The 12,755-nt window shown below is 44.9% G+C and overlaps 1 protein-coding gene across 1 annotated transcript in view; it reads right to left on the bottom strand.

Moving 5' to 3' along the window:
- The window catches only part of VANGL1 (VANGL planar cell polarity protein 1), a 55,516-nt gene extending 43,022 nt beyond the window's left edge, over nucleotides 1–12,494 (bottom strand). Inside the window, exons 1-2 of the mRNA XM_012000820.1 lie at nucleotides 12,266–12,494; nucleotides 3,562–3,773 (exon numbers count right to left, since the gene is read on the bottom strand). Coding sequence (XP_011856210.1) covers nucleotides 3,562–3,632 — 71 coding nt within the window. The 5' untranslated portion in view covers nucleotides 3,633–3,773; nucleotides 12,266–12,494. The remainder of the gene's footprint in view (nucleotides 1–3,561; nucleotides 3,774–12,265) is intronic.
- Between the last annotated feature and the right edge of the window lie 261 nt (nucleotides 12,495–12,755).

The following is a 12,755-nucleotide window of genomic DNA, read 5'->3' as shown; positions in this document are numbered from 1 at the left end:
TTATTTAGTCCTGTTTCTGTTGTTTGCCTATTTCTATTTGGGGAAAGCTGGCCCCACCGGTTACTCCTCCCTTTCCTTCTCTCCCACAACCCACGACCTGTCCATTCTCTCTGCTGGCTGCTGGGGCCCGGCTGGCTGCTTCCTCTTGGCTATGGCGGGGGTAAGAGGGCTGGGCCCTGGGCACACAGACTCTGAAGCAGCCCTGGAACAAAAGCACCAATTCCTCCACTGCCCTGGCGGCCCTCTTTTTGTGCATTTTAGCACATTCGTCACATGAGTCACCCTTCATTTCCCTTTCCAAAAGTAGCATTTCCCTTCTAAAGAAACAAGGTGGGCCCAAAATCTGCTGAGGGCACCTACTAACTTTGGAATTTTAGGCAAATAACGCTGCCCTCTGTGCCTCGATTTCAACACCTGTAAAATGGGGCTACGACCTCCCGCCATCCTAGCACTGCTGTGAGAATAGGAGATAATGGCTATGAGGGAGGGGCCGAGCAGACACCCCCACAGCAGTTAACGTGACTGGCAGCTGCTGTGTTTAAATCAGGGAACTTGTGCTCCAAACCCAAAGGTTAGGTGGGGTCAGCAAGAGTCCACACCATTCTCCCAGCAAGTTAACTGGACACCCTCTGGAGACTGCAGGCATCGCAAAACCAGGCCACTGACCTCTTCGTGAGAAAAGAGTCACTTGTCATCTGCTTGGAACCTGGCCAGTCTTCTAAGATGATCATGGTATAATCAGGCATATCAAGTTTGGTGCACTTCATTATTCTTCCCTGAGTGGGAGTCTGACTAAAATTACTAAAGAGCATGGTCCCACCGCCCCCCCGGCCAGCCCCAACCTGCCTCTTACCCTTTCATTCAAGTTCCCAACAAACCTCTGAGCAGGGCAGCCTTCAGAGGAACACTCCTGGGACAAAACACCCTCGGCTGGGCCTGGGGCCTGGGGCCTGCTCTCATGCCTGTGGAGGGCAACCCTCCTGCTTAACATTCTTTAGGCCCCAGCACAGTACACCACAGCCCATGCTCCCTAGGGATGGTATCCCTTGCCCCATAGTTGCTGTGCCCTATGCTGCTGTCAGTTGGAGAACCCACCACCCATAGGTGGTAGTGGTGTTTTTTAAAGAACCCATGGAGCGCACCTACAAATCTCTAATGCTCATCTCCTCTCTCAGAGCTTTTCTCACAGTAGATATCCAGGAACATTTTTTGAATAATTGATTAAAAGTCTCAGCTCGTATTAACCTTTGCCAAGTACTTTCCATATGGGTCCAAGACTACATTAAAAATTCTGTGTATTGTTTTAATTGGAAGTTACAGTCTCTTAAAGTTACTACAAGGGCATTGGAATATCAATTTCTGGAGGCCCCAAGAGGCCTAAGGAAATAGCAGAGCGTAGCAATGGGCCCCAAAGCGTGAAAGTCAGAACTCGAGTGTAGACAAAAGAGGCCAGAGATGGTTCCCACAAAGGATACTGCAAGCCAGCCTCCTTTATTCATCCCCAAGCACCCAGGGAATCCCAAATTCCTACTTCTGTCATTGTGGTGTGGATGAGGGAAGCCTGGTATTGACAAGGGAACTGGTAGGGCTAAAAAACTAGTATTTTAAAACAGCTGTTTCTGGCATTTCATAACTAAATCTGATAAGTTTACCCACCAGCTGAAATGTGTGATTTAATTCTTGTGGCCAGAGGGCTTCTGACTGTCTCAGGAGCTGGGCTCTGCCATGTTACCACAGGCCCCGTCCAGCAGCACCTGCCCCGAGCTCCTTCTGTTTCTCATCCTTATTTGAAAGCCTTACCTGGACTCCAGCACAAGCTCACTGACATGTTTTCCTCAAATTTTTATAAGAGCAATACATAAAAATTTAGAAAACAATTAAAGTTAAAAAGAAAATACCACCATAGTCCTATACTCAGAGACAGGCATAGTCACCATGTGAATAATCATCATATGTATATGTAACTATTATAGCATACAACATTTTGAATCCTGTTTCTTATAACATGGTCTCATGAACATTTTCTCACGTCATCAAATATCTTTGAGAACCTTTCCTTTATATTCTGTTCCATTCATTTCTAAAAATTACAAAATATACAGTTGTAAAAAAACTGAACAAGTACAAAAAGAAAAAGGAAAGTTCCCATCAGTCTCCAGCTTCTGCCGAGCCTCCCCCTGTGGATGACCACTCCTAGCAGTTTGGAGTATACCCTCCCAAACCTTTTTCTATGTGAGTAATCCAGATGGGCTTGTAAATCATTAGATATATGTAGCTCGCTGCTGTTTTACAGAACAAAATCTCACTCTGCATTTGGCTGCTTGTATGGGGAAGAGCTCAGTCAGGGAAAAACTACTACAATCACTATTCCCAAGCCAGTGCAGAGCTGGGCCTTTGGGCTGGGGCCAGTTGGTACCTTGGAACATAGTGCTAAAATGCCAAGGCCATTACAGTATTAATCTAGCCACTGGTGGGTGACCTCCAACCTGTACTGCATTACATGCTTTACAAGCATAATCTCATTTAATCCTCTCAACAGCCCTATAGGAGAGGACTGCTGTACCCATTTCACAGATGAGGACGCTAAGTAAATGGCAGCACTGCAATTTCACCAAGTACAATTCTAACTGGTACAGTACCACCTATCTGTTCACTGATTTCTTTATTCATTCATTTGCTCTTCTACTTAGCAAACATTCTACAGGTCAGTAACACAGCAGGTCCTAAGAATAGCAGTGCACACCTGCTAATTTTGCAGAGACTGGGGAGTTTGACCAACACCGCCCAGGACAGTGTTTTCAAACCCAAATTTGTTCACCTGAAGATTAGTCAAAGAGAAATAAGGTACCAGGCCAATCCTACTGGTTCACCAAATAAGCCTCATGACAAAGGCATAATGGACAATGAGTCAGCAACTTCGGGTGAAAACCAACAAGCAATGAACACTTTTTAAATCTTCCATTTACATTCTTCATAAAGCTTTCAGGAGAGCTGATACCTATAAAAAATACCTAGAAACCGAGGCGGGCGGATCACGAGGTCAGGAGATCGAGACCATCCTGGCTAACAAGGTGAAACCCCGTCTCTACTAAAAATACAAAAATTAGCCCAGTGTGGTAGCCAGCGCCTGTAGTCCCAGCTACTTGGGAGGCTGAGGCAGGAGAATGGCGTGAACCCGGGAGGCGGAGCTTGCAGTGAGCTGAGATCGCGCCACTGCACTCCAGCCTGGGCCACAGAGCGAGATTCTGAGATTCTGTCTCAAAAAAAAAAAAAAAAAAAAAAAAGAAATACCTAGAAATGAAAAACATTTCCACTGCAGGAAACAACTTTAATTTAAAACCAATTGTGAGAAATTAAAGTCATCAACTCTAATGGTGGCTATAAAATGTAAACTGGTGGCATAGTTATTCCCGAGAATGTTAAATGCTCTTAAAGCTCAGCTTCTCACGCACCAACGGACCCGAGCTCCAGCACCGAGTCAGTGAAAAGTGAGTGTAGAGAACCTCACCAACCTGTAGGTTTCCCCAAAAGGAAAAGTAGAGTAATGAACAACTTACATACCCTTGTCTGTGAGATTTTTTTGAATGACTTGAATAGTAAGAATATCCAGAATAAGTGGATTCGGTATCCATAGCAATGGAGGGCTTGCCCTTGAGGAAGGAAGGAGCAGGTACTGTTTCTCCTCAGAGGTAGAGAATTTCACCTACCAGACTCCTAAAACCTCAAGGAGTCTGGAAATTAGAAGAGCAGGCACTCTTCAACAGGAACGAATTCTGGGAAAGAGGGAAAAAAACAAGACATTAATCTTCAAAGCCAACCTTAATGGGGCTGAAAGATAAATGACAAAGCCACATCTCCTCTCTGGGGTCTCTATCATGGAACAAGCAGGCGAGGGTGAAGCAGCTGAACTCTAAATGCTCCACCCACGCAGCAACCGGCTTTCCCAGGTGTCTGGGAGGGAGACAGGATAGGTGCTGAGCAAGCTGAACCCCTATCACAGCAGCAGGAAAATGGGAGGCACTCATCCACTTCCTCAGTGCCGCCTGACGCCTGCTCACTGGCTTTAGGAGGTGACTTTCCACATCTCTGGCCCTCCACACAATGCCCAGCCCCCGACTGCCAGTTTGCTGGTTATAAAAACGATACTCAGCGAAGTTGCTTTTAAGGGATTTGGTTATAATTTCCAAAAGTCAATTGAAAAAAAAAAATCTTCAATCTTTTTGATCTAGTATCCAAATTTCTGAGAATTTATCTTAGGGAACTGATTTCTTTTTCAAAGAAAAATTATTGTTGTCTCATTGTCTATAAATAATAAAATGCCAGAAACAATCTAAATGCCCTCAGAATACAGGAATTGGTAAGGAAAACATGGTTTATCCACCAAAAAAGTATCACATATGTGTAAAGTGATCATTATAAAGAATGGAAACTCTTATAATGATAAATTTTAAAAGCAGGATACAGTATTGTTGATACACAGTGCACCAACATTACAGTTACAATCATATAAAATTGCCTTGGTAAGGACAAAGATTTTTAAAGGAGACACAGAAAATAAAAGCAGGGAATTTATTATTTGCAGGCTCCTGGGTCTTTTCCCACATTTTCATTAGATATCACTTTGCAATAAAAATAAATTGGAAACATTTCCAAGTACATTCCTGAACTCCCACATGCTAAACTTTTTACTTCGAGAAAACCGAGATCCACAAGTTCTGTCTCTCTCTGCACCCCTCACCCCAGAGCTAGTCTCAGCTCAACAGGGTTCCTTCTTCCAGCGCTGGAAGCTGAAACTGCAAACACAGCCAGTGAGATAAGTGTGAAGAAAAAACAAAGGAGCTGTAAAGGCCATACCCTAACCCTCCTGGGAGGAGGCCACGTTTCCCTGATCCCAGCAATGACACGTAAGTCTGGAGGGAATCAGGTCAGCACAAATCGCCACATACCTCCAACACAGCCCCCATAGCCTCCCATCCCACTTAGGGTGTATTTACCCTTACCATTCATTCTTCCTGGGAGTCAGGTACGTTCACTTCCAAGGTCTGCCACCCAGGGCCAGTCTCCTTTGTCCCTGATGCCCTTACTTGCCATTTCACTTCTCCTCTGCCATCAAGAGCCCAAGGCTAGCCCTGGGGAAACCTGAGTTCTAGTCTGAGCCCAGCCACTGTCTTTCTTATGCCTCAGTTTCCTCATCTGTTAAACGGGGTAAACCAACCAGCCACCAACCTCACAGGTTGATCTGAAAATATAAGCAGATACAGTTTCCAGAGGTGGGTTCCAATCTCGGGTTTTACTCACTTATTAGCTATTAGGCCCCAGTCAAAATGAGTAAACCTCTTTGAACATGTAACTGTAAAATGCAAACATCAGGGTTGCTGTTAAGACCAAATGAGCTAACAACTTTGAAGGCACCCAGCGCGAGCTCCAGATGTGCTAGGTAAATGAAAGTCTGTGTCTATCAGTACTCCCTTTGCGGGTTCCGAAACCCTTGTTCCTCTGTCTTCCTAATGAGAGAAATGCTTGGAAAGAAGCAGAGCAGATAACAGTCTCTGTGCCAGCCTTCCTGCCACAAAGCTCACCTATGGGTTCACCTGCAGTCAGACAGAATGGAGCTCGCATCTCAGTCCGCTGCCTACTAACTAGCTGTACACCTGGGCAAAGCAATTTCTCCTTGGAGCCTCAGAGATTTCCCAATCCATAAAAAGGAAGCAAGGCAGCCTATTATGGTGGGCGTTTGGTGGGGGAAGTAGCTGTAAAGATAAAATGTGAAAACAAACACAGCAGGCCTTTTTTAAATGCTAAGTTTTGCTCCTCCACTTACCCTACTTTCCTAGAAGACTTCAAGAGCTGAGTCATCTTTTTTTCTGCCTACTGTCTCCACCATTTTCACTAGCAATTTCAATCAGCTTTCAGCACCTCAGTCTCACTTCCTTTCTGCCCTGGGCTTTGCTGTTTTCTCACCTGCTTCATAACAGGCAGCCGTCAACATTAGGATGTGCATCGAAGATCTCCAGCCCTGAGTGAATTGAGATCCTCCCTGAAAGCCCCTCACCCAGCTCTCTGCTGATCTGCAGATTCTAATGTCCAGTTCCCTGGCCCAGAACACTGATTTCCCTCTCTCTTCTAGATTCATAATTAACCCTTCACAACTCCTACACTCTTTCTGCCTTGCATCCCATAACTCTGGATTCCCCAATCCATCCCAACTTCCAGCTACTTTTTGCTAAATGCTGCTGGAGTGTCTCAGAGGCTGGCGGCCCAGGCCCCGCAGATCTGGGCAGACCCAGCTCGGTGCTTCCTAGCTGTGACATCAGGGGGCAGATGTTTGCCTCTCTGAGCTTGTTCAACCCTGCCCCATAAAATGAGGTCATTTAATATTCTCTCTTCCCAGGGTTCTTGCGAGGATTAAACGAAACTGCAAAGGTAAAGTCTCTGGCACATGGTAACCCAAGTTTTATTCCCTTCCCCCTCTGCCAGAGGACTTCATTCCTTGTCCTCATTGAAAACTTGTGGCCATTCATTAAGACAACTCCAGACCTGTCCCTCAAATGAAATCATGGATCCCAAATGCCCTCCAGGGAAAGGCTTTATCTAACTCTACCAACCACCCTAGTCTGGTTTCCCTCCCACAGTTCCTTCCTGTACTTACCAAGGAGTGGTCTATACATGCTGTCACTCCCTCCTTCTCCACTGTCACTCCAAATCCCCATCCACAACACTCCACTGAAACAACTCAAAGTTGGCCAAGGATTGCTGTGAGCCAAGTAACATCCTTGTCCTCCTCCCCCAGTGCTTTTCATTTCATTTATTAGTACATCCACCTCCATATTAAGTGGCATCTACATGACCATGCTAAGCAACACTAGGGCACAGCAATGACAAAGGCACACTGCTTGCCCTAGCAGAGTTTCTCTGTAGCTCGCTAGCCTCCAATTTGATGCCACTTATGTTACTACTTCTCTAACACTCCCTCTCCTCTCCCCTCACCACATTATCCCTTAACATTCAAAACTCTTCTCATTCTTCTCCATCCACAGATTTCCTACGGCAGAAGCTCCTTGAACAGAGCAGCTATGTCTTACCTCCACCCAGGATATTTTGAACATAACAGGTACCCAACAAATACTTACTGAAAGACTAAAACCCAAGTGCACATTTCCTACTGAGATTCTTCTTGCTCCCCTTGGGAATGCCATCATCCCTCTCAAAGGTGCTCTCCAGTATCCTGTCCTGTTCTTCCCAATTCCTCAGCTAAAGCAACACCCTCATCCTATGGATCCAGCCCTGTGCCACCTTCAACACTCTCTCTGACCCTCCCCTCCCTCTATTGATTCACAGCCACCCACTTCCTCCAGGCTCCGTCTACACAGGGCTAGACCACTACAAAGCCTCCAGGTGTCCTCACCAGTCTACACACAGCTCAGGCCCCTTGTAAGTCATACCGTTTCTAATAGTTACCAACTCTTATCCTATCCAAGATCTGAGTGAGGATTAAGAGGATGCAATAGGAGGCAAACTGAATAAAATCCAAAGTGAACTCGACTTTGGATTTTCAACAGACTTAATAGAAAAGGATATCCTGAAGCTTATCACTGCAATGATATATCTATGAGATAGTTCCCTTGCATACACAATAAATTAACAAAACTCATGATAAGGTCAGAAGGAATCCCTTATCAGAAAAGATAATAAAGCAATGAAAAGGAATCAGGTTCCCAGGGTAATAAACTGATAGACTGTCACAACAGCATGAATGGGACAGTCATATAAAGGTGGGAATATGGCTCCTAGAACCTAGAACTGTCTATCACAGTGACCCCTCATATGACTCATATTGTGTTTGGCCCAGGCTGGGCAGCAACCAGAGTGACCTTTTAAATTACAATGCAGACATCACTTCCCTGTTTAAAACCTTTCCATGGTGTCCCACTGCACTTTAAATAAAATACAAAAATCTTTCATTTGGTATGCAATGTCCTGCCCAGCGCGCTAGCTCCCTCCTCCTTCTCTAGTCCCAGCTCCTTTATGGTACTCTTAGGGCTTTGGCAGAGCCCAGTGTATCTGTTGGTACTCACCCTTTACATGCTCTGTTTTGCCAAATTCCTACTCATCACTCCCTAATTTAAATACTGCTCCTTTCAAGAGGCCTTTCCTGATCCTTCAATCTCAATCAGGCTCTTCTCCAGCACCCTGTACTCTTCCTTTCTATCCAACTTCCAGTGATACATTTGTTTATGTGAGCACTTATTGTCTAGTTCCTTTACAGGCTGTAAGCTCCATGAGGGCAGAGGCACTTTCATGACTGTCTTTCCAGCTCCTAGGACATTATAGGTACCCTATAAACGTCTGCTGAATGAAGGGTTTTGTGGCAGATCTTAGGACACGAGGCCATAGATTCATTGTGGGAGAAACTTTAGAAATTATCTATTTTAAATCCTTAGTTTTAGAGGTGAAAAAAAAAAAAAGATGCAGATATTAGATAGAGCCATGATACCAGAACTATCAAAAATAGAGCTATACTACTGGCTTGCATGGCAGTCCCATTCAGGGGCAGAGTTCACACTCCAGACACACTGAGTAAAAATCAGCAGCAGCCTCTTTCAGCCACTGCCCAAGAGCATCTCGCCTCACCTGTCACCCACCCCTTAAGAGTGCACTGCTTGGCACTGCTTGCGTGGGGGCTGGAGGCAAGTATCAGGGCAGGGCCAGGCTCATCGAACCACATCGCATGCAGGCAAGGTCAACACTGGGAGATAGGTGCACAGGGTGCTTCTGAGTGGCAGTGTCTTAAATTCTGGACTTCCTAGGCAAAAATGTCAGAGAGAACCTCCTTTACCACCCTTTATCAAAAGCAAAATGAAGACAAGCAGCCTCAAACAGAATTCTCTCCTAAAGTCATGTTCACTCATATAAAAATCCTACTACTTAAAATGAAAACACAGTGTTTAGCAAATCGTATGAAGGAAATAATACGTTATGATAATGACAGTGGTAAACACAAGCTAACCTTCGCAAAAAGGAAATTATAAAAACATCAACAGCTCTGCCTAGAGCTATTAAGTAATTAAGGGAGCTCTGGTTTGGAAAGTTACTATGTAAGGGGTACAGAGACACGCACTGAATTTAAAGAGACACTTTGCTTCCTATGCAGTAAGTAGACCTACTTCCAAGGAAAAGTGGTGTCTGGTACAATTATGCTTATATATGCTGTGTACATTACGTTGAATATTTGATTTTTATATAGAATTCTGCAGAGATTATGCTATTAATTATTATTTATATTTTGTCTTGAAGCTAACATTCTTCTTAGGGGTACCCATTTTTAATTAAATGGCACTCAAGGGGAAAATGACAATTGGAATAATTTTGTTTAGAGTCAACGATTCTTCTAGAGAGTAGCAATGAGCCCAGATTGTGGGTTAAGAGCATTCGAATCCTGGCTCTAGTACTTACTGTGTGACCTCAGAGCAAGTTACTTAACTGCTGTCTGTCTCAGTTTCCCTAACTGTAACAACAGATTTTATTTTACTTATAGATCTGTAGTGGGCATTAAATAAGATAATTCATACAAATTACTAGAACAGTGCCTAGCACTATCAACAACTATCAACTACTACTAGTATTCACTAGAGTAAAATTCCTTCAGTTAGGAAGAACTGAAGGGGTTGTATGGCATAAAACTTCTGTATCATTTTCACTGAACTTATACACATTTTTCTGGTCTCTGCTACCACCTTTAACTACTACTATTTACTATAGCTAAGTAACAAGTGATTTCTATTCTGTTTCTTACAGGCCTCTATTTACCATCCCCAGGTTGGAAGCAAATGTCAGAGACCAGAGAAAACTGTGTGTGTTTTAGTGGGTTTATTTGGAGGGGCATGGGCCTGGAAAGGAGTGGGCAGAGATGCAGGGCAGATCTATAAAACATTTTGAACTTGTGGTCTATAAACCATCAAATATCATGCAGGTCACTGATGTGAGGATCTTGCTGGGCTTATGGCATTTGTGACAAACCCATTGATTCTTTTATTATAACAGCTTATAAATGAATGATTCTGGGTCATTATTTACAAGGAAAGAAAACATTAACTTCGTTTTACTTGTTTGGCCAATGATTTCAACTCACCTTGCCAGAATAACTTCTCTCAGCTTCAGTCATGAATTACCCCCAAAACACCTCCAGCAACTGGGTACAGATTTCTGAAGAGCCGTGAATTAACATGTCTGGAGTTACGTGATGTATATTTGAAGGCAAGTGACTCCCTTGTCCCCTGCCAGATATTTAAACTTCAGAAAAATAGATCTCATGAGTACCATCTCCTCTGTAAATCTGATGGTACAGAGTCTAATCACTGCTGATTTGTAAGTGGGATTCAGAAGGACACTGCTAAAGACAACAGAACACACATGTATCCTTGCATCAAACTTCAGTACTGCTAACATCAAACCAATACTGCTAACAGAAACATGGTCCAATCACAAGCCCACCTAACCATTTCCATCTTAAGGAAAATAGAATAGCATGATGCCCAAATCACATGCCCTATACAGCGAGACCCCAACCAGCTAGCTGACTTTACAGAGATGATGGTAATACTCTAACAGTTTCTAGTTGTCAAGTGTTTACTATGTGTTAGATGCTGTTTAAAGTCACTTACATGTAATATCTCACTTAATCCTCATAACAAGCCTTTAAGGAAAATAAAACATTAATACCATGTTAGTCAGGGAAACCAGACTGACACATGAGCCAGGGCTTGAACGTTGAGAGTCTAACTCCAGAACCTGTGCTCTTAGCTACAGAAAATTGACAGCACTGTAGCAATTACTAGAATTGTTTGTTTATATAGAGGAGTATAAGCAACAATCATAAATTGTCCCAAACCACATATAACCCCACAGAGAATTTTGCAATTTCAACTTCTACTCACAGGTTCAGTGTCCCAAGCATTGTGGGGCATTCAGGAGAAAAAAAATGAATCTAAAATAGTTCTAACTCCTAAGGAGCTCACAGCCCCAATGTGGAGACCTCCAATTAAAACACAATGTGACAAGGGCCCATCCCACCCAAATTGCTGATAAGGCCTAGGGTAGCAAGCACGGTGTGTGTATATATGTGTGTTAAGGGGATGATGAAGGGGAGAATGCCTTCTTCATTCAACGCATTTATCCTTCAAACAAAGAGTGACATGGAATTGTTGCTTGGTAAAGAAACTTTAAATTTCCTTTATGGTTTTGTCCTTATGTTGCTTAATACATAAGACAATAAAAATGTACGGCTTGGCAAGCAGTCCTTACAAATATAACACTCTCAAAATTCTTCTCCCATTTTACTTACAAATTAAGTTGCAAGCAAGCCTCACTGCCAACATTGTTGACAGTGAAATTTCACACTTAAGTGTTTTCACTAATTATACTGAGAGACATCAACGTTTGGGAATGTTTAATGCTCATGGATAGGTGAAGCGTGTTATTTCTTTGAACTGGAAAAAGAAACAGTTTCCTCCCACAAATCAAAGCCCCAACTATATCACATTGATTTAATTCAACTCTAAAAACTCTATAATTAGTGGTTACAGAAAATGGCTAATTACCTCTCCCTGTATTCAGACAATTTCTGCCATCTCACTTGCAGTGCCTGGGAGCTGTGTACTCAACCCACCCACTGAAGGGAGAATGCTAATTAACATTGTTGTTTGGTGATACAAGTTATAATATTTTTCAGCAACCCTGCAAAATTTATAAACATGTCAGTGAAAATACCAATTCGTTACAGTTTGTTAGCTTTTGGACTAAGCGCCTAAGAATACATTCATTTCTAACCAAAGCCAGGTCAAGAGTTTTAAAATAATGCACGGGCCTCTCACACAATCATCATCTTAAGGTGCTCTAATACTTCCTAACGAGCATCTAAGGGAGCTCACAACACCTTCGCAGTGTGGGCATTAGACCTGGTTTGGAGAAGTGAAAACTGAGCAACAGATTTCCCGGCTCCAAGTCTCATCTGCTCATCACCCAGCAGCCAGGCCGCGGCTCCGCCCTACTCCTGCCGCCACCACGGACGCGTTTAAATTTTTATAAAGCTTCACACTTCTCTAGGCGCGATGCTTGGGGCAGTTCAAAGACTGCAGAAGGAAATGAGGTCCTGCCGGTGGCGAAGGGTGCCCCGGCGCGGTGAGATTTCCTCCAGCAGGGACACCTTGGGCAGAGACCCGCCGGGCGCCTCTGCTCCACCCCGGCGTTTTTGAAAGTAAACTCCTACCTGCCTGTTGCGCTCTCCAAGGCGCAACCGGACTCGCCCCCCAGGCCTCCAGGGCCGGCTCAATTTTTTGTGAGCGAGGTGTGCACACAGACCAGCTCTGTCCCGTTTCCTGGCGAAGGGCCAGGCGGTGCCCGGGTCGAGCCCCGCCAGGGGTGGGAACCCCGGTGCGCGCCCGGCTCCCGCCCTGCACGGCTGCTGCAGCCGCCCGGTGCCTCCAACGCTCGGCCACTCCCTGCCGGCCTGCCCGCCGCCCCGGCACGCGCACCGAAGGGGCGCACCCCAAAGACCAGCCAGGGGAGAAAGGGGCGTCCGAGGCGTGAGCAGGCAATCCCGCGACCCCAGGGAGTGGGGTGCGGCGGAGATCGCACGGCAGGGCCAGGAGGGGTGCAACGCATGGCTAGAAGAGTGGAGTCAGAGGAAGCACGACCCGCAGCGCTCCGGAGGAGGGGAGGGAGCTCCCGGCCCGAGGCGGGAGCCGGCGACCCGGGGT

This window comes from Mandrillus leucophaeus, unplaced genomic scaffold (genome assembly GCF_000951045.1).
Source record: "Mandrillus leucophaeus isolate KB7577 unplaced genomic scaffold, Mleu.le_1.0 Scaffold64, whole genome shotgun sequence".
NCBI classification, from domain to species: Eukaryota; Metazoa; Chordata; class Mammalia; order Primates; family Cercopithecidae; genus Mandrillus; species Mandrillus leucophaeus.
The sequence above is the reverse complement of the archived record's forward strand: the minus strand, read 5'-3'. Positions and strand labels throughout refer to the sequence as shown.